Source organism: Lagenorhynchus albirostris, chromosome 1, assembly GCF_949774975.1.
Source record: "Lagenorhynchus albirostris chromosome 1, mLagAlb1.1, whole genome shotgun sequence".
Classification (NCBI taxonomy): domain Eukaryota; kingdom Metazoa; phylum Chordata; class Mammalia; order Artiodactyla; family Delphinidae; genus Lagenorhynchus; species Lagenorhynchus albirostris.
In genome coordinates this window covers 168,773,683-168,791,771 of record NC_083095.1, presented here as the reverse complement: position 1 = coordinate 168,791,771, position 18,089 = coordinate 168,773,683, and the positions used below count along the sequence as shown (strand labels likewise).

Below are 18,089 nucleotides of genomic sequence, written 5' to 3'. Positions count from 1 at the left end.
CTGAGACGAAAGTTTTCAAAAAGGTGAGTTTTGAATAAATTTCTGCTGTTCAGAAGCCACCCAGTCTGTGTGACTTTGTTAGCAGCCTGAGCTGAGACAAGCCCTGTGGGAAGAGGCCTCGAACAATTGCATCATCAGGAGAGGATCAGAAAAGGCAGGGAGCCCCAGGTACCACTGCCCACCAGGGGTACTTACCTGTTTCATTTTTATTCCCCACATTGAGCCACTAACGTCGATGACAAAGAGGATGTTTTTGGGAATTGGGTCCATGTTCTCAGGAGCAAAGAAGTGGACAAAATATCCATTAAATACCTGGAAACCAGAACACATTTGTGAGCCAAACCATTAGCAATGTTTGGAATGTAGGAAGACGAGGGTCTGGGGACTGAGAGAGGAGAGGGGTGGTCACAGGGGACAGGAGAGAACAGAGGCTTGGTGTCCCCCTGCTTCTCCTTTCTCCTTCCTGCTCCCACTCTGTCCTTCCCTGCGAAGGTCTGAGCCTTCTCAGCAGTTCACCTCCTAGGCTATTTCCCTCCACTCCTTCCACCCCACCCAGTCTTCATCGAGAGCCTCCGTCCCAGGCACCCTGCTCACCGACAGTGAATCAGGAAGAGTCCCTGCTCTCCTGAGGCTCGCGGGCAATGAAGGACCCAGACAAATAAAGAGGCAATTTGCAGCACAGGGTGTTAAGTCTGTGATCAGGAAAAATAAAAGGCTCCGAGAACACCCCCAGTGGCGGTGCATCTAAGTCAGATGGGGGCGTCTTCCCCAGGGAAAGGGCATCTACGCTGGACTTGAACGTGGGTTCATGAGTTTGCAGTTAGGCTGCCATCGTCAGGGTTGGACTGAGCTGGGGGGTGGGGGCCAGGCCGGGGAAGAGACTTCCAGACAGTGCGGCCCTTGGCACACTTAGGGCTCCATAAGTGGTTCAGCACGATGAATTCAAGGAGTTAGGGCAGAGAACCCACCGGGCAGACCATGAAGGACCTTGATGTGCACCCTGGGGAGTCTGGGTTGTTCTAGAAGTTAATGGGAGGGGCTGGATTCCTGATCCCCCCCCCGTCTTCTCTTGTAGGTGCTAAAGACTGGCTCACCTCATTCTCTTTCCACTGCTCTTTGGTTGCTTCCCCCAGGACATTACAGTGTCCAGCTGTCAGGTGTGTAGCTGTGGACACTTCCCGACACCCCCCCATCCCTGGAGAGAAGCACAGGCTCTTGGCTACTAAGGCCTCATTACTTTAGCACAGGGAAATATGCACACACATCTAAGACGTGACAAAAGAGGAAAGGGAAATGCTCAAGAAATCTCACAGGGAACGTAATCTCTGTGCTTTCTTTGATCATCTCATTGCAAAGGGCCTTGGAAGGTTATCGAAAATTCCCATTTTGTGATTTCCTACGGTTCTTCATTCAAGGCCTAGACGTACCTTCCTGGGACAAAGGCATAAGACCCAATGACCTTTATTCAGTTATCTTGACATAAAATGCTTGGCGACACTTAGAGAAATATGCTTTTAGTCCCCTGTCTGCAGCCTTGACACTCGTCTGGGCAGCTGGGAACTACCCAGAGGCCAACGAGGTTTATTCGTGGGTTGGGGGGAAGGGGGGGTTATTCAACAAAAACCAGTTCTTTGGCTTCGGCAGGGCCATTCTCCCAGAGTCTGTTTTCACCCACCTGAAGCTCGCCGACCTTCTCCTCTCTGTTCACATCATACATCACCACGAGCTCACCATCTACCGCAGTCTCAGAGCAGTTGGAGCATTTTCTTTGTTGTGCTACCGTGGGCTTGAAGGTGACGTGTGCCTGGAAAGAACAGTAGTGTCACAGCCTGGTCTCGGCCCCCCTCCCTCTCCAGGTGAGGAGTTGACAGCTGCAGCTTCTCGTGCACACAGGTGGAGGTCCAGGGCCATTCTGCATCTGGGCAGCATCGGTGGTCTCGTTGTTGATGGAAGGGATGGTGCCAAAGCATGTGAGGGGACGTCTAACAGCATGCGGTGCTGCTGGCCTGGTTTCAGTCCTTTATAAGAGATTCAAAGAATTCCTCCCTTTCCCCCCATGGAAGAAACAGCTACCAGCTCTAGAAAGAGCTGCTGAAAGGTTCTTAGAGGACTTCGATCCCTCCGAAGGTGGTTCCTATTGGCCATTGAGGCAGAGAGAATTAGGCTGATATTTCTTGCTGTGATTAAGGAAAATCCACTGTGTATTATGTGAAAACTGTCTTCTTTCGGCTGCACCGTGCGGCATGCAGGATCTTAGCTCCCCAACCAGGGATCGAACCCGCATCCCCTGCAGTGGAAGCGCAGAGTCTTAACCACTGGACCAGTGGTTTTCAAGTCCCTGTGAAAACTGTCTTTTAGCTACTGCTCAAGTGAAATTACCTGGGGAAAATGGGACAGGACCTCCAAAAGGGACAGAATCTGGTCAAAATGCAATGAAACAATCCATAATATTATTCTGTATATCCTGTGGGAGACCCTAGACTTTGCTCAGGGATCACTGTTCCTTTATATAGTTCCCTCAGCTCAGCACCTGACGGCTTTTCTATCCCCCAGAGCAGAGGAGGAGAGCAGAACCCAGGAGCCAGCGGCCACTTAGACTCTGTAACATCAATGCTTGTGGTACCTTCTGGTGTCCTTTAGATATGACGGGAACTCCATCAAAATGCCCATCAAATGTGTCCAGAACATGAAGAAATCTCATTCCCTGAGGTTCAATAATCCACACATCTACCTAGAGGCGGGAAAGAAATTACTCAAAGCATTAAAATATTTCAAGATTGAGCAAGAAGTACACTTACTAAGTCCTCTGCTGCTCTTCTCATCTTCAGGATTTCCCAAAGATGACCCAGCACGGCTCCACCATCACTTCTGCAAGTTCTTTAAATTGTGTGTGACACGATGCATCTCACCATGTAGGCTGAAGACCTTTTAGGCAACCTGGTATTCCCCTTCTATTGCTTCATTTCTCTGGGATTTAATTCCCCTTCGTCTACTCTGTTCCATTCCATTCTTATTTATTTTAAAAAATATTTATTTATTTGGCTGTGCCAGGTTTTAGTTGTGGCATGCGGGATCTTTTAGTTGTGGCATGTGGGATCTAGTTTCCTGACCAGGGATCGAACCCGGGCCCCCTGCATTGGGAGCGCAGAGTCTTAACCGTTGGACCACCAGGGAAATCCCCATTCTATTCTTGTTTAGAAATAAGAATGGAATGAGAATTTTACCATGATCCATTCATTCATCCCCTTGAATCTTCTACATCAATGGGCAAATTACAACCTGTCTGCTTCACCTTCCTATGTGTCAAATGGAGAGCAGGTCGAACTGTGCACTTCCCTGGGTTTCTTCCAGTTCTGCTCTGCCTCTTACACAAGTGGTCATGTGATGTCAATAAGATTCGAGCCAAGAAAAGAGCAGTTCAGTTCTCACGGCAAGAGGTGAAGATTACAGCAGAGGTGAGGTCAAATTGGTAGCCAATGCCCTGCCGCAGGCAGTGCTCTCGAGGTGAAGGGAGCTGGAGTGCAATGCGGGGAACGTGGAGCAGATGAAGACGACTACCTCAACCTCCACTGAGCTGCTATTATTTGCCACCTACTTCCATAAGCTCATCTCACTTGTAACCAAGGAATCTGAGAACGTTGTAGTACCCTTTTCACAGGTGAGAAAATTGAGGCTCAGGATAGCTTGTCCCATGTGGAAGGTCAGTGTAGTGGGTTAAATGGAGCCCCCCGCCAAGACATGTCTACATCAAATCCCTGGAAGCTGTGACTACTATCTGATTTGGAAAAGGGGTCTTTGCAGATGCAATAAAGGATCTTGAGATGAGATCATCCTGTACTACCCAATGGGCCCTAAAGTCAACGACAAGTGTTCTTACGACAGCAAGGCAGAGGGAGACTCGAGACACTCAGAAGACACTCGGAACAGGTCACACCCTGGTGACGTGACCAGGGGGGCAGAGATTAGAATGATGTGGCCACAAGTCAAGGAATGCCAGCAGCTTCCAGATACCAGGAGAAGCAAGGACAGACTCTCCCTGGCAGCCTTTAGGCGCGTAGCCCTGCCAACAAGTTGATTTCAGACTCCCGTCCTCCAGAACTGTGTGAGAAGACGTTTCTGTTGTTCTCAGCCACCCAGTGTGGTCATTTGTTACAACAGGCCACAGGAAACTGACACAGCTAATAAGGAAGTGAGCTGGCATTGAAATCCGCAAGGAAGTGGCCTGGTTGACTCCAAACCCAGAATCCTTTCTGCACGCCACCCTGACCTGCAGTGTCGATGGCATGGAACACCACAAAGAATGGGGATAGGCAGAAAGCACAGATGAGGGACAGAGCCATAGAAGGATGGGCTCACCTCCAGGTGCTTGGCCAGTCGTCCTGGCTGCAGGTGGAGCCTGTGCTCGTAGGACCCCAGCTTCCTCCACTTCACTTCCTGGTAATGAAGTTCAAACTGCACCTTGGCTCCGGGGGCAATGTTCACTTCAGTTTTGAAGTTCTCCATATTGAGGGCTCTGCTCCTACAGGTGCGAGCCCCCCACGTGAGTCATCACAGGCAGAACCTACGCAGAGGGCAGCCGGGCTTCCCTGGGCTAGCAACCTGCCTATTGTCCAGAAGAATGAACGGTAGGTAGAGGTAACTGCAACTTCTAGATAAATTTCATTCCACCAGCCTGGAATTTTCTTCTCCTCTCCTACCTGATCTTTTTCTTCCAGAGCTTCTTACAGATTTGAGTGTCATCTGCAAAGAGCTACTAGTTATTGATCACCTATTATGTGCCAGGAACTGGACACACATATCATTGCTATTATAGCAGCTCTGCAAGCTGGATCCCAATACCCTCAGTTATCAAATGATGACAGATGAGGCTCACAAAGGGTAAGTAATCGCTCCAGACCACACGGTGAGTCAATTGTACGGTAGGAACTCAAACCCAAGTTTAGATGATTCCAAAGACAGCACGCCTTTCCTCTACTGCTTTTGAGACTCGTTTTTTTTGAAAGTCTTCAGAAAGAAGACATCTATTATTTCATCAAATTGAATGTGTATTTCCAGCACTAATGCCTTATTTAGTCCCATACACACCAAAAGTCCAACGTGATCATTAATCTTGAGGTGTTTATGGTTTTAAAGAGAAAACAGCAGGATTGTCAAATGAGGGAGATTTGAGCATTAGGAGAAACAATGGGTGATTAAAAAACAAATTAAACAGCTAAATAAGCAAGGTGAGACCATGCATAATCGGATCGTTTGGGATCAGGGAAGTACCATGAAGAAGTGAGCTTGTGATACAGGGCAGCTGAAGAAAAAGATGAGCACGGCCGGGTACAGAGCTTAGGAGTAGAGAGTGGGGTGAGACGCCTGATGTATCTGGGTGGGGGAGGGCAGGCTACAATGCGAGCTCCGTGTTCTCTGCTGTATCCGCAGTACCTGGAGGAGTTTCTGCTGCAAATAAATATTGTGGAATGAAGAAATAATAAATGGATGGATGATGTGGTCAAAGTGATGGGTAAAGACGGCAGAATGATACTTAAAGCACTTATTAACCTGGAGGCATGCTGGAGATGTTCCCTGGCTTGGAATTTCTCCTGTCCTTTCTCCTGGCTGAATTCTATTAATCTCTCTGGGCTCAGCTCAAACATCGAGTCTTCTGTGATGATCTGGACCCCTGGACAGAACTGTTCACTTGGTACTTGGAACTCCCATAGGGTTTTGTACCATCTCTACATTAGCACATTATACCATTATATATTACCCCATTATATATTATATATATTACACTTACCTATATAATATATATACTGTAGGCACCTATATGGTATATATGTTATAGTCACCTATATATTATATATATTACAGTCACCTATCTGTTATATATATTACAGTCATCTGTTATATATATTATAGTCACCTATAGGTTATATATATTATAGTCACCTGTATGTTATATGTACTACAGTCACCTAAATATTATACATATTACAGTCACCTATATGCTATATATGTTATGGTCATCTATATGTTACAGTCACCTATACACTGTCCGTTCCGTGGCCATCTCCTCCACTGGCCTGACGGTGTTTGTTGCAGTGTTGCTGTCACCTTTGACAGAGCTGGGTAGTGTTAACGTTCAGTGCATTTTTTTGAATGAATGAACACCTGAATGAAATGAAAAGAACTTCAGCTAAGGGGAAATTTGGGCGTCTGGAGGAGGAGAAGGAGATGAAGAAAAGAAGATGGCAGGATCTGAGGGCGGCTTAGATACGCAGTGTGGGGATCAGTGAACATTCCTCTGACATTTCTGGTGGGAGAGGCTGCCTCTCTGAGGGTGGCGTGGCATTTCCAGTGTCTTATTTAGGACCGTAAGGGGAAAAAAATAAACAGAATCTAAACTAAGTAACTGTGCTGAAAAAGGTGCCACCCCATAAAAACAGGCCAAGAAGATCATTAAGACAAATTCCAAACCTTTCTTTCTGTGTTATGTGGTGCTGTAACAAGATCATCAATATTTTTCTTTCTTTCTTTTTTTTTGCAGTACGCGGGCCTCTCACTGTTGTGGCCTCTCCCGTTGCGGAGCACAGGCTCCGGACGCGCAGGCTCAGCGGCCATGGCTCACGGGCCCAGCCGCTCCATGGCATGTGGGATCCTCCCGGACCGGGGCACGAACCCGCGTCCCCTGCATCGGCAGGTGGACTCTCAACCACTGCGCCACCAGGGAAGCCCCGATCACCAATATTTCTGTAGTTCCTCTCTGTACTCTGCTGGGAATCAGTGTTTAGTGACAGGACAGCCATCTACATGCAAGGCAAGCTATGTAAGGCTAACACGTGTGAGATCATCCAAAACTCATGTGTTGCAGGAGGCCTTAGGGAAACAGGAACGGAGATACCTAACTCTGCCACCTGAGGATGAGGTTCTGTGCCTTCTCGGAGGCTGGTTTTGGGGTTGAGTGGGGGCAGCAGTGGATGAGGACCCCCCACCCCTTACCTCACCAATCCAGCCATTTTGCCTTTTGCTCTGGCCTGCGAGTAGAGGGCTCGGCCCACCGTCTTCTCCTTAACATAACTAGTAAATGTCGTGCCATCCACAGTCCTAAAAAATGACAGAGGGCCTACAGTTGGTCCAAATAGTAGTCTTAGCGCAACAAACAAACAACAAGCCAACAACCCAACCGGGTGGACTTAATGAATTATTTAATTATCATTTTGAACCTGCAGGAAACACGGAGACGTTGCATATTTCACAGGAGTCCCTTTATCTGTTAGTGTGATTAGGAGAGGTGAGGTGGGCTCCCGTCCTAAAAGCTTCCTCTCGCATATTGTAGTGTTTAAAATGTTTCTTCCTAACATTCATAGCAGCACTATTTACAACGGCCAAGACACGGAAGCAACCTAAGTGTCCATCGACAGAGGAATGGATCAACAAGATGCTGTACATATATACAATGGAATACTACTCAGCATAAAAAAGAATAAAATAATGCCATTTGCAGCAACATGGGTGGACCTAGAGATGATCATACTAAGTGAAGTAAGTTGGACAGAGAAAGACAAATATCATATGATATCGCTCATATGTGGAATCTAAAGAAAATGATACAAATGAACTTATTTACAAAACAGAAAGAAACTCACCAACTTAAAGAACAAACCGATGGTTACCAAAGGGGAAACGTGGAAGGGGGAGAGGTAAATTAGGAGACTGGGATTATCACATACACACTAGTGCATAGAAATAGATAACCAACAAGTACCTACTGTATAGCACAGGGAACTCTACTCAATATTCTGTAATAACCTAAATGGGCAAAGAATTTGAAAAAGAAGAGTTGCATGTATCTGTGCAACTGAATCACTTAGCAGTACACCTGAAATTAACACAACATTGTAAAGCAACTATACTCCAATATAAAAATTTTTTTTAAATGTTTCTTCATTTTCCAGTTTTACCCTTCAGATTAAGGGTTGTTCTCTTGTGCATCCCTTTGGAATGACAAATGTGCCTAGGATTCGTGACTGATAAGTCACTAGTTATCTGGCTGACTTTCGGTTTATAAGATCATTTTCCTGTGTGTTAAGGATCTGGGGTGGCCTGGGGGCATTACACTCTCCTGTGAGGGTGGAAAAGAGCAAGGAAAGATGAAGAAAGGTGCCTGTCAATCTCTTTGCACAGTTTGTGTTTAACTCTCCAACATCTCCCTCGGGGACCTCTGTGTGCTCATGTCACCTCTGTCTCTTAGCTGGCCGTCACCTAATCCGTCCCAATAATGGTTAGCTGGAGCAGTCGAATGACAGAATTTTAGAAGCAAAATGGAACATCTGGGCTTCAAGTGGGCAGCATCTCTCCCCAAGGAGGTATTTAAAGTGCATGGAGAAATTTTTGGCTGTTCTGATGACTGAGAAGGGCTGCTGACATTACGGGACGACCCCAAGAGTGCTAGACATTCTGCAACGTGAGGTGGAGTTTCCTGTCCCAAATGCCAACAGCATGCTTGTCAAGCACGCTTGGTTCACCTCTGTAGGTGAGAGAAATAAGAGCCAAGGAGACAAGCGACTTGCTTGAGGTCACACACTTGCTCAGAGGCAGAGCTAGAACTGGACCCCGAGTGCCCAGGTCGGCACTATTTCCATCAAATCATGCTAAGGTTCGAAGACCAAAAAGTCTTTATGACAAACGGAAATAATCTCTAATGGTGGAATATTTGGAACCTTGATAAATAGGCAGGAGAAGTTTTTTGACTGGAGATGGAGGTCTGTGCGGTTCATATTAAATTGTGGTGATGTAAGGAGCTATCTTCTCTGATTTATACATTCAGCCAGGAGTACAGAGAGATCAAAATAAACATATTTCACAATTCTGTCTTTCATCACCTCAAATCTTCTAAGGAATGAGATGGGGACAAAGGGAAAGAATGAAGGAAAACACAAAGATGAGATACCTGGAATATCTAGTCATATAGTTTAAAAATAAGAATTTATTAAACTAGTTTTAATATAATTTTTTAGACAGTGTCATATAATACCACTACATAAAATCTTTTCCTTCTACATTTGCTTTTTAGAAAAGGCTGACTAAAATAATTTTTTTTGTTAATAAATTTCTCAGACAACTTGAAGGATTCAAAATCCATGAATTCCAATTCCAATAAGTCCAATTCGAAGTTACAAATTGCCTTTTGTTCCCCTCACCTTTGTTTTCTTTAGAAAATATAATTAAAATGGCTCTGCCATTTTTAGAAGCCAAAGTGCTTGGTATTTGAACCTTTTATTTTATTTATTCCTCTATTGGCAGAACAGGGAAAGTTTACCCTTGATGAATGAAGCCTCAGGGTGGGAACAATATAACTGGCCTTCACTATTTGAAAGACATTTGGGTGGTTTAAAATTTTTTTATTATGGAAATCTTTAAGTATACAAAAAAATAGAATAATGTAAGACACCTCCATGAAACCATCACTGAGTTACACCATTATCAATACTCAGCCAACCTCCATTGTCTATACCCCCTCCTTCCACCTCATTTATTCTGAAGCCAATCTCAGATAGCTGACCATCTCATCCTTGAACACTTCAGTATGCATTTTGTAGGGAATTTTTTAAAAGTTCTTTTGTGAATAGAACTAGAGTCGTTGAGTAGGAAATGCAACGGATTTCAATTAAGTGGCAGAAATAATTCTAAGCGCTGCCAAGCACTGAGTGAATTGCCTTGGAAAGTAGTGAGTTTATCATCAAGGAGATATTCAAGCCAAGCCTGGGTAATTCTCACTAGTCAGCGGCTACACAGAGGAATTCAAGCACTGGACACGTGACTGGATTTAATCCGCGGTTCTCCACATTTTTTTCCCCGTAAAGAAACATGTGATAGATGATGCTGACCTGCAACCTCCTACATACTCATATACGGTTTCCCGTAACCCAGGGCAACTCCATATATTTTTCTCTCCCCAAGTAAGTGGGAGGTTGTTACCACAGAGATAGGCTTAAGGATGCTTTAATTCATTAGAAAAGAAAAGTAAATGCTTCACAAATTCTGTTACTCTGAACAGAAGCAAAATACTGGGACCCGCCCCAAGATGACTCTTGATGTCCAGGGGGTCCGCAGCTCTGAAAGCGAGAACCACTGGACTAGGTGGCCATTAAGGTCCATCCTAACTGTGACGGGGTTCGATTCTTTGAGCAGAGCACATCCAGTTTCTGGTTCTGCACAGGAGTTACTCACATGGAGAAGTTGGAGATGAAGGCTCCTTTGGGAATCTGCACATCGAACACGACATCCTGAGGCTGTGGGGAGTGGTTCACCACTTTGGCCTGGATGACAGTGTTGGCCATTCGGGAAGTGATAGTAGACCGGACTTTATAGCTATAAAGAGTCACTTGATCAACATCTTCCTGTAATTGGCAAGAAAATACAACTGTACTCAGAGAAAAATGACACAGAACTTCACTACGTATTCAACGCTAACATTGGTCCATTTGATTACAAACAATTCTAAGGCATCGGTAAGCATATAACTCAGGTATTACTAAGCATTCTCCTAACTTCTTGGAATACTCCTCAGGCAGAAGCCTGAGATAGCTTCTTTTTTTTTTTTTTTTTGTCATTAGTAAACTTTAACGTGCCCTTTTCAGAACCAAACAGATCAAAGATTAAAAAGAGCAAAGTCATAAATTAAATATCAATAAAAATAAAAAAGTCAGAGGAAATATGAAATTAAAATAAATAAAATTTAATAACAAAAGGCCTGAGATATCTTGAGATGCCTTTCAAGCGCTATGAGTCTATTAAAAATGATTAAAGGTTAGAATACGAGGAGAAAATGGTTGTGGGGAAGCAAGTTTGGATTACGAAAGTGCAGGAAATAACTTCGAATGCAGGGCCAGAGGGAAGGAAGGATGCAGGACTGCAGCGTTGGAAGGGGACCTGGGCACTTCCAGCGGTACGGTGGGGTGGAAGACACATGTGGTCCCCAAAGCCCCACACTGCCACCTACCTTCTTCAACCTGATCTATTGTAATTTCACCTTCTTGCAGTCCTCTTGTCCTTTCCCAAATTAAAACAAAATATGAGAATGCTGATGGATGTGAGCAAAGAACAGAATATCTTGCAGAGGGCGTTTTGATGCAGTTACTGGTCCAGTACTCGGGACCCCTAATCCCAATCCTTCTCTACTGATTTAAGGCAGTTCTAGTATCCGTATGCTCAAAGACAAAGTACTGCAAACGCACATCTTTTAGGAGGTGACTCTAAACAGTCAGGATTATGGCAGTGATGTGACCGACTAGGTTTTGCTTTTTTCTCCGAAAGGTTTTGCTTATTTCAATACTAGGTGTCATATGCCTCAACTTTGTCATCCAAGATTAAACCTTTCAACACATTAACATCCAGCCCACCTCAAGCTGAGATAAAACCCAGGCTACGTTGTTTGTCCTTCTTCCCCCCTAACCCAGAGCTTCTCACAGTTGCTGTCAGTTCAGAGCAGGAAGCCCAGGGAACCCCTTCCTCTTGATGTTTTCTTGCCACAGGAAGCTCTACTCCGAACATCTCAGGGAATCGGGCCATTTCATGTTTAAGAGTGCTTTTTCCATACTCACGGCTTTACCCTCCAAAGCTGTTAGGTGTCCTATTTTAAATCAAAACTATTCTGTTGGAATAAATACACAGTTTTTATTCCAAAAACACCTACAATGTTGTCAAAACTTGCGAAAGTAAAGAGAAGGGACATTTTCACTCCTGGGGACAGCTCTCCCGGCTGCATACAAACTGCACCCTTTCATGCTGAATTTTAGACACACTTCCAAACAGAACTGGGCAAGGGGGTATTTCGAAAGTCAGGTAAACATTCTCAGTGATGAAGACAAAGGAGGCACCCGTATTGATTTCTCGATAATAGGTAACAGAAAAGTCATTCAGACATCAATTTTTAACAAAATCAAAGTAAACTTACCATCATTTCTCCAGATTCTCCAGAAACACTCCTCTGTGAAAGGAAGTTGGATAATCATTCTTCAGAAGCGTGTTGCTTATTACCTTGAGGGCAAAAACTGTTTTCTCAAAATATACTTTCTCAAAAGATATTTTTTCCTTCAGTGCTGAGCTATAATTCATTCACGGGAACCAAGACATAATTACCAAATATTCTTGAATGCTATTTTCCCACTGGTGTGTTTCTGTGAACAAATGTCTCAGTCACTGTTTGGTTGCATGCCCACCATCCTTCGATACAATGCTAAAACCTATGTTTTCAAATGAAAATGTTCAACCAAACTTAAGCTGAGTAGCACAGATCACCTTTACCGTGTCTATTTGTCTGATTGTTTTCTCAGCAGCAGAGTCTTTCTTCAAAGTCAGGCAGTGGGAAGGCATGTCTGTCTCTTCCACTAGATGAAGCTACATGGGAGCAGAGACTTGGATGCGTTTCCTCCTTGGTGTAGCCCCTGAGTCAAGCACGGTGGAAAATCCTGTACTCAACAGCTATGCTAGAGAATTACAGTAAGTCCCCTACATACGAACCTTCAAGTTGCGAACTTTTGAAGATGCGAACGTGCATTCCATCAACATCAGGCATGAGTGAAATTGCAGCTTGCCCTCCGTCTCCTACTTCTGACGGTCCTTCAGCTCTACCATCTCCCACCTCCTCTCCCTCCTCCAGGCAGTAACTCTCCTTTCCTGTTCACTCGATGCCATCCCCTTTACGCCAGCTGTTGTACTGCACTACTGTACTTTTCAAGGTACTGTACTGTAAGATTAAACATGTTTTCTTGGGACTTCCTGGTGGCGCAGTGGTTGGGAGTCCGCCTGCCAGTGCAGGGGACATGGGTTCAAGCCCTGGTCTGGGAGGATCCCACATGCCGTGGATCAACTAAGCCCATGTGCCACGACTACTGAGCCTGTGCTCTAGAGCCCACGAGCCACAACTACTGGGCCCATGTGCCACAACTACTGAAGCCCGCGCACCTAGAGCCCGTGCTCCACAAGAGAAGTCACGGCAATGAGAAGCCTATGCACCACAATGAAGACCCAACACAGCTAAAAATAATAAATAAATAAATTAATTTTAAAAATTAAACTTAAAAAAATTATTTTAAAAGTTTTATTTTTTGTGTTTGTTTTTTATGCATTATTTGTGTGAGAAGTATTATAAACCTATTACAGTAGGTTTATAGCCGATTGTGTTAGTTGGGTACCTAGGCTAACTTTGTCACGCTTACGAACAAACTTGCTGAACGTGCTCTCAGAACGGAACTCACTCATATGTAGGGGACTTACTGTATCCACATGAATGACTGTCCTGTGGGCATGGAAAACTGACTGGCTTTAGAGTGATGGGTGAACCTTTAATGTCAGATGGATTTTAAAGTAATAATTAAGGTGTGGGACATTAGCTTTGCTTGCCTGATTTGGGGTGAGTTGAAATTTTAGGGGGTATTATGTGACATAGTGAGGCCAACGACTGCCTTTTTCTAGACTTTTTTAAATTGGAGCATGGTTTATTTATTTATTTATTTTTGGCTGCATTGGGTCTTCGTTGCTGCACACAGGCTTCTCATTGTGGTGGCTTCTCTTGTTGCAGAGCACTGGCTCTAGGCGCGCGGGCTTCAGCAGTTGTGGCTTGCTGGTTTCAGTAGTTGTGGCTCACGGGCTCTAGAGCTCAGGTTCAGCAGCTCTGGAGCACGGGCTTAGCTGCTCCGCAGTATGTGGGATCTTCTGGGACCAGGGCTCGAACCTGTGTCCCCTGCATTGGCAGGCGGATCCTTAACCACTGCGCCACCAGGGAAGCAGTGTTAGTTTAGTGTTAGTTTCAGGTGTACAGCAAAGTGATTCGGTTATACCTACATATATAACTATTCTTTTTCAGATACTTTTCCCTTATAGTTTATTACAAAATACTGAGTATAGTTCTCTGTGCTATACAGTAAGTCCTTATTGGTTATCTATTTAATTTTATTTATTTTTTGGCCGTGCTACGCGGCTTGCATGATCTTAGTTCCCCAACGAGGGATCGAACCTGTGCCCCCTGCAGTGGAAGCGTGCAGTCCTAACCACCGGACCACCAGGGATGTCCTGGTTATCTGTTTTATGTATAGTAGTGTGTATCTGTTAATCAACTTCCTAATTTATCCCTCTCCCCCTTTCCCCTTTGGTAATCCTAAGTTTGTTTTCTATGTCTGTGGGTCTTTTGGACTTTTTGAATGCAATTCCATACGATGATGTTTTCCCTTTTAGATGAAGACCCTGACATGAGGACTCGCCTATTGGGTTTTAATACTATCGGTCTACAAAAAGCCTGGACTTGCAGCAGGTCAAAAATTCATACCCGCACAAAAGATGTCATAGGTCAGCTTAGAGCTGCTTCCACAAATACCTCCTTTTTTAGCACCTGGGCTCTACATGGGAGAAGCCAAACCTTTCTTGGGCCCCCTGGAGAACTCACCCCATGAGTTAGAGCATTTTGTCTGTGCTGTTGCTGGCATCCGGGAGGAGACCGCCAGCATGGTCAGGTCCCCTGTGCTCTCCGAGCAACTCCCCGAGACAGTAGAGACCGTGACTAGGTAGGAGACCATGTGTGGCCCCAATAGGAAGTGTCCTAAGGGGAAATTCTTCCATACAAAGCAGTAAAACTATCCCATAATCTTAAACTTTGAAGAAAACACATAGCAATGTATTCTCTAAGGGACCAAGGTGACCATTACAGTTTGAAGATGAACAGACAGCCGTGTGGAGGCTTCCCTTTATTTCAGCTGGACAGTGTTTCCTCCAGGTGTAAAACCAGCAGACTCTTTGCTGCTAAAAAAACATGCTCTTGAGAAGATGTAGCAAAAATCATCTCAACCCTTTTCTGATTTCTTCAATCATGATCTCTTTCACTTCTTTGCCCTTTTGGAACTGAGGTTTACTGTACCTGGTGCCTCCGGTTCTCTGGCACAAATGGAAATTTGCCTGGGGCCAGTTCCACAAGGTCTCCACATTCTGCAAACTTAAAAAAGAATTTAGGATGTTTATTTCTATCAACGAAAAGCGGGGAGCTGGTGATAGGCATAAGGGACTGTATTCAATATATTATTTTGTCTTGTTTTCTATATCTCTGGGCAATCTCACTTTTTCAAACAATGATTTCTTTTTTTAAAATTGAAGTATAGTTGATTTACAGTGTTTCAGGTGTACAGCAAAGTGATTCAGCTATACATATACATATAATCTATTCTTTTTCACTATCTTTTCCCATACAGGTTATTACAGAGTATTGAGTAGAGTTCCCTGAGCTATACATACAGTAGGTCCTTGCCATTTATCTATTTTATATATAGTAGTGTGTATCTGCTAATCCCAAATCCCTAATTTATCCTTCCCCCCTTTTCCCTTTGGAACTGTTAAGTTTGTTTTCTGTGTCTGTTACAATGATTTTTTTTTTTTCTCTCTAGTTGCAGAGAGCAGGGGTTACTCTTCATTGCAGTGTGCGGGCTTCTCATTGCGGTGGCTTCTCTTGTTGCAGAGCACGGGCTCTAGGCATGCAGGCTTCAGTAGTTGTAGTACATGGGCTCACTACTTGCAGCATGCGGGCCCTATAGCACTTGGGCTTCAGTAGTTGTGGCACATGGGCTCAGTAGTTCTGGCTTGCGGGCTCTAGAGCACAGGCTCAGTAGTTGCGGTGCACGGGTTTAGTTGCTCCGTGGCATGTGGGATCTTCCCGGACCAGGGCTCGAACCTGTGTCCCCTGCACTGGCAGGCAGATTCTTAACCGCTGCGCCACCAGGGGAAGTCCCTACAATGATTTCTTTAATATATTTGTTTGCCAGTTACTTCTCAGAGGTGAGTAAATGAGAGTTAGTATCTCCAAATTTGCTGGAAGCAGGAGTTCATTTCTGAGTTTGCCTGAAGATGATGGGATATCCAAGTAGGAGCTACAGTAGCCCAGTGATCAGGTAGGTGCCTGGCAGAAGTACTGGGTAGATCTTGGGGGCATCAGAGGTGTCTTACTAGGTAAATGTGGGCCATTATCCATTGAGTTAGAAATGGCGATGTGAAAGGAATGCCAGTAAGTGACTGAAAAAGCAGAAACACATTTGGATATCTTGCCTCCAACTCCTGGCTTCGTCAATGAGATTTCCAACGTACTCTGGTAGTTTTTAAAGTGTTAGAAAATATGATAGTTTCTAGGCAGACAGGGTGATTTTTTTTTTCTTGCAAATACGCCATCCTGTTCTTTGGCATCTTTGTAGGCAATCCACTCTGTAAGTAGCACAAGCCGCTGCGCCTTCTAGGATATTCCCAGAATACATGCTGCTTTTCTGGCATCAAAATAGCTCTTGGGGCTTCCCTGGTGGCGCAGTGGTTAAGAATCCGCCTGCCAATGCGGGGGACACGGGTTCGAACCCTGGTCCGGGAAGACCCCACCCACCCCTCGGAGCAACAAAGCCCATGAGCCACAAATACTGAGCCTGCACTCTAGAGCCCGCGAGCCACAACTACTGAAGCACGCACGCCTAGAGCCCGTGCTCTGCAACAAGAGAAGGCACCGCAATGAGAAGCCCGCGCACCGCAACAAAGAGTAGCTCCTGCTCGCCGCAACTAGAGAAAGCCTGCATGCAGCAGCAACAAAGACTCAACGCAGCCAAAAGCAAATAAATAAATAAATTTATTAAAAAGAAAAAAAGCTCTTGTATGACTTTCAGTCCAAGGCTTTCAATACGTTGGGGATGATCAAGGGTCTGAAGTGAAGACCTTGAGCTCCCCAGGAGTAATTCCTACACTCTGCCCGTCCATTTACCCAATCTTCCCCTTTAACAGGAATATTAAGTGTCCTTAATTTGGAAATCATTTTCACTTAGGTATGACAAACAAAGTGCTTTGAAAATGACTTTTCTATATACTCTTAAGTAAAAGAGTGATAGTGATATTCCATAATAACAGTTATGAGAGCTAATAATTATTAAGTTCTTCCCCAGGTTTGCACTGTGCTGGGTAGTTTACATATGTCACTTAATTCTTACAACAACCCTTTGGGTTAGATCAATTATTATCCCCAATTTTTTAGATAAGGAGGGGGCAGCTGTACTTCGTAAGCGGTACACTATGGGGTCGGGCTGTAAACTTGGTTCTCATGCAAAACCTGTTAATGCTCTAAAGGGTAAATATATGTTCCAGAACTTATGGTCACCGGGGGGAAGGGATAGTTAGGGAGTTTGGGACTGACATGGACACATGGCTATATTTAAAACAGATAACCAACAGGGTCCTACTGTACAGCACAGGGAACTCTGCTCAATATTATACAACAACCTAAATGGGAAAAGAATTTGGAAAAGAATAGATACATGTATAATTGAATCACCCTGATGTATGCCTAAACTATCACAACATTGGTAATCAACTGTACTCCATATAAAATAAAAAGTTAAAAATCCTTATCACAAGGGGAAAAAAACTGTAACTATGTATGGTGAGAGCTATTAAAGACATTGTGGTGATCATTTTCCAATATATACAAATATTGAATCAAAAAAAGGGTAAATACAGGTTCCAGTAATTATAATAGTGAACACGTCTACGCAGATTTATTTTATCATGAATTTCCATTCCACACAGAATGCTGTCCTTGAATAGCAACAGGTAACAGGTTATTTACCAAGCTAACCTTTGGAGCCGACAGCAAGGAAGTCTTCTGGAAGTACTTACTTCTGAAAGTCCGTTAGTGGGGATTTCGAAGCCCTGTGATTCAGAAAGGAGGAAGCAGACGAGAAAGCACACGAGCCCCTTCATCGTGCTAGGTTGCTCTGCCCAGCTCTCCAGTGCCGGGTCTGGGAGGAGCCCACTGCTCCCTGAACCACGATCAGAGGCACAGCAGAGCCGTACAGTTGGTTTTCAAAAAGAAAATTGAGAGAAAAGAGAAGAAGAGAGCTCTCAAACTTTGTTCCAAAACAGGACAAATATTTGTTCTGGAGTTCAAACTTAAGCTGGGGAGGGGGGGTGGGTCACACACCCAGAGGTTATTCAAACAGCAGAGCTGGGGGCAGTCCCTGGGCTGTGAGAGTAAGGCAGGGTCGGACAGATGTGCAGTGCTTTTTTTTTCCTTTTGCTGATTTCTTTTCTTC

The 18,089-nt window shown here is 44.5% G+C and overlaps 1 protein-coding gene across 1 annotated transcript in view; it reads right to left on the bottom strand.

Annotated features, from left to right (window-relative positions):
- The window catches only part of ITIH2 (inter-alpha-trypsin inhibitor heavy chain 2), a 37,488-nt gene extending 19,731 nt beyond the window's left edge, over positions 1-17,757 (bottom strand). The window contains exons 1-9 of the mRNA XM_060121024.1: positions 17,674-17,757; positions 14,900-14,974; positions 11,945-11,977; positions 10,219-10,388; positions 6,988-7,092; positions 4,357-4,519; positions 2,624-2,731; positions 1,676-1,804; positions 196-312 (exon numbers count right to left, since the gene is read on the bottom strand). Of these exons, the coding sequence (XP_059977007.1) occupies positions 196-312; positions 1,676-1,804; positions 2,624-2,731; positions 4,357-4,519; positions 6,988-7,092; positions 10,219-10,388; positions 11,945-11,977; positions 14,900-14,974; positions 17,674-17,757 (984 nt within the window). The remainder of the gene's footprint in view (positions 1-195; positions 313-1,675; positions 1,805-2,623; positions 2,732-4,356; positions 4,520-6,987; positions 7,093-10,218; positions 10,389-11,944; positions 11,978-14,899; positions 14,975-17,673) is intronic.
- Positions 17,758-18,089: the final 332 nt, after the last annotated feature.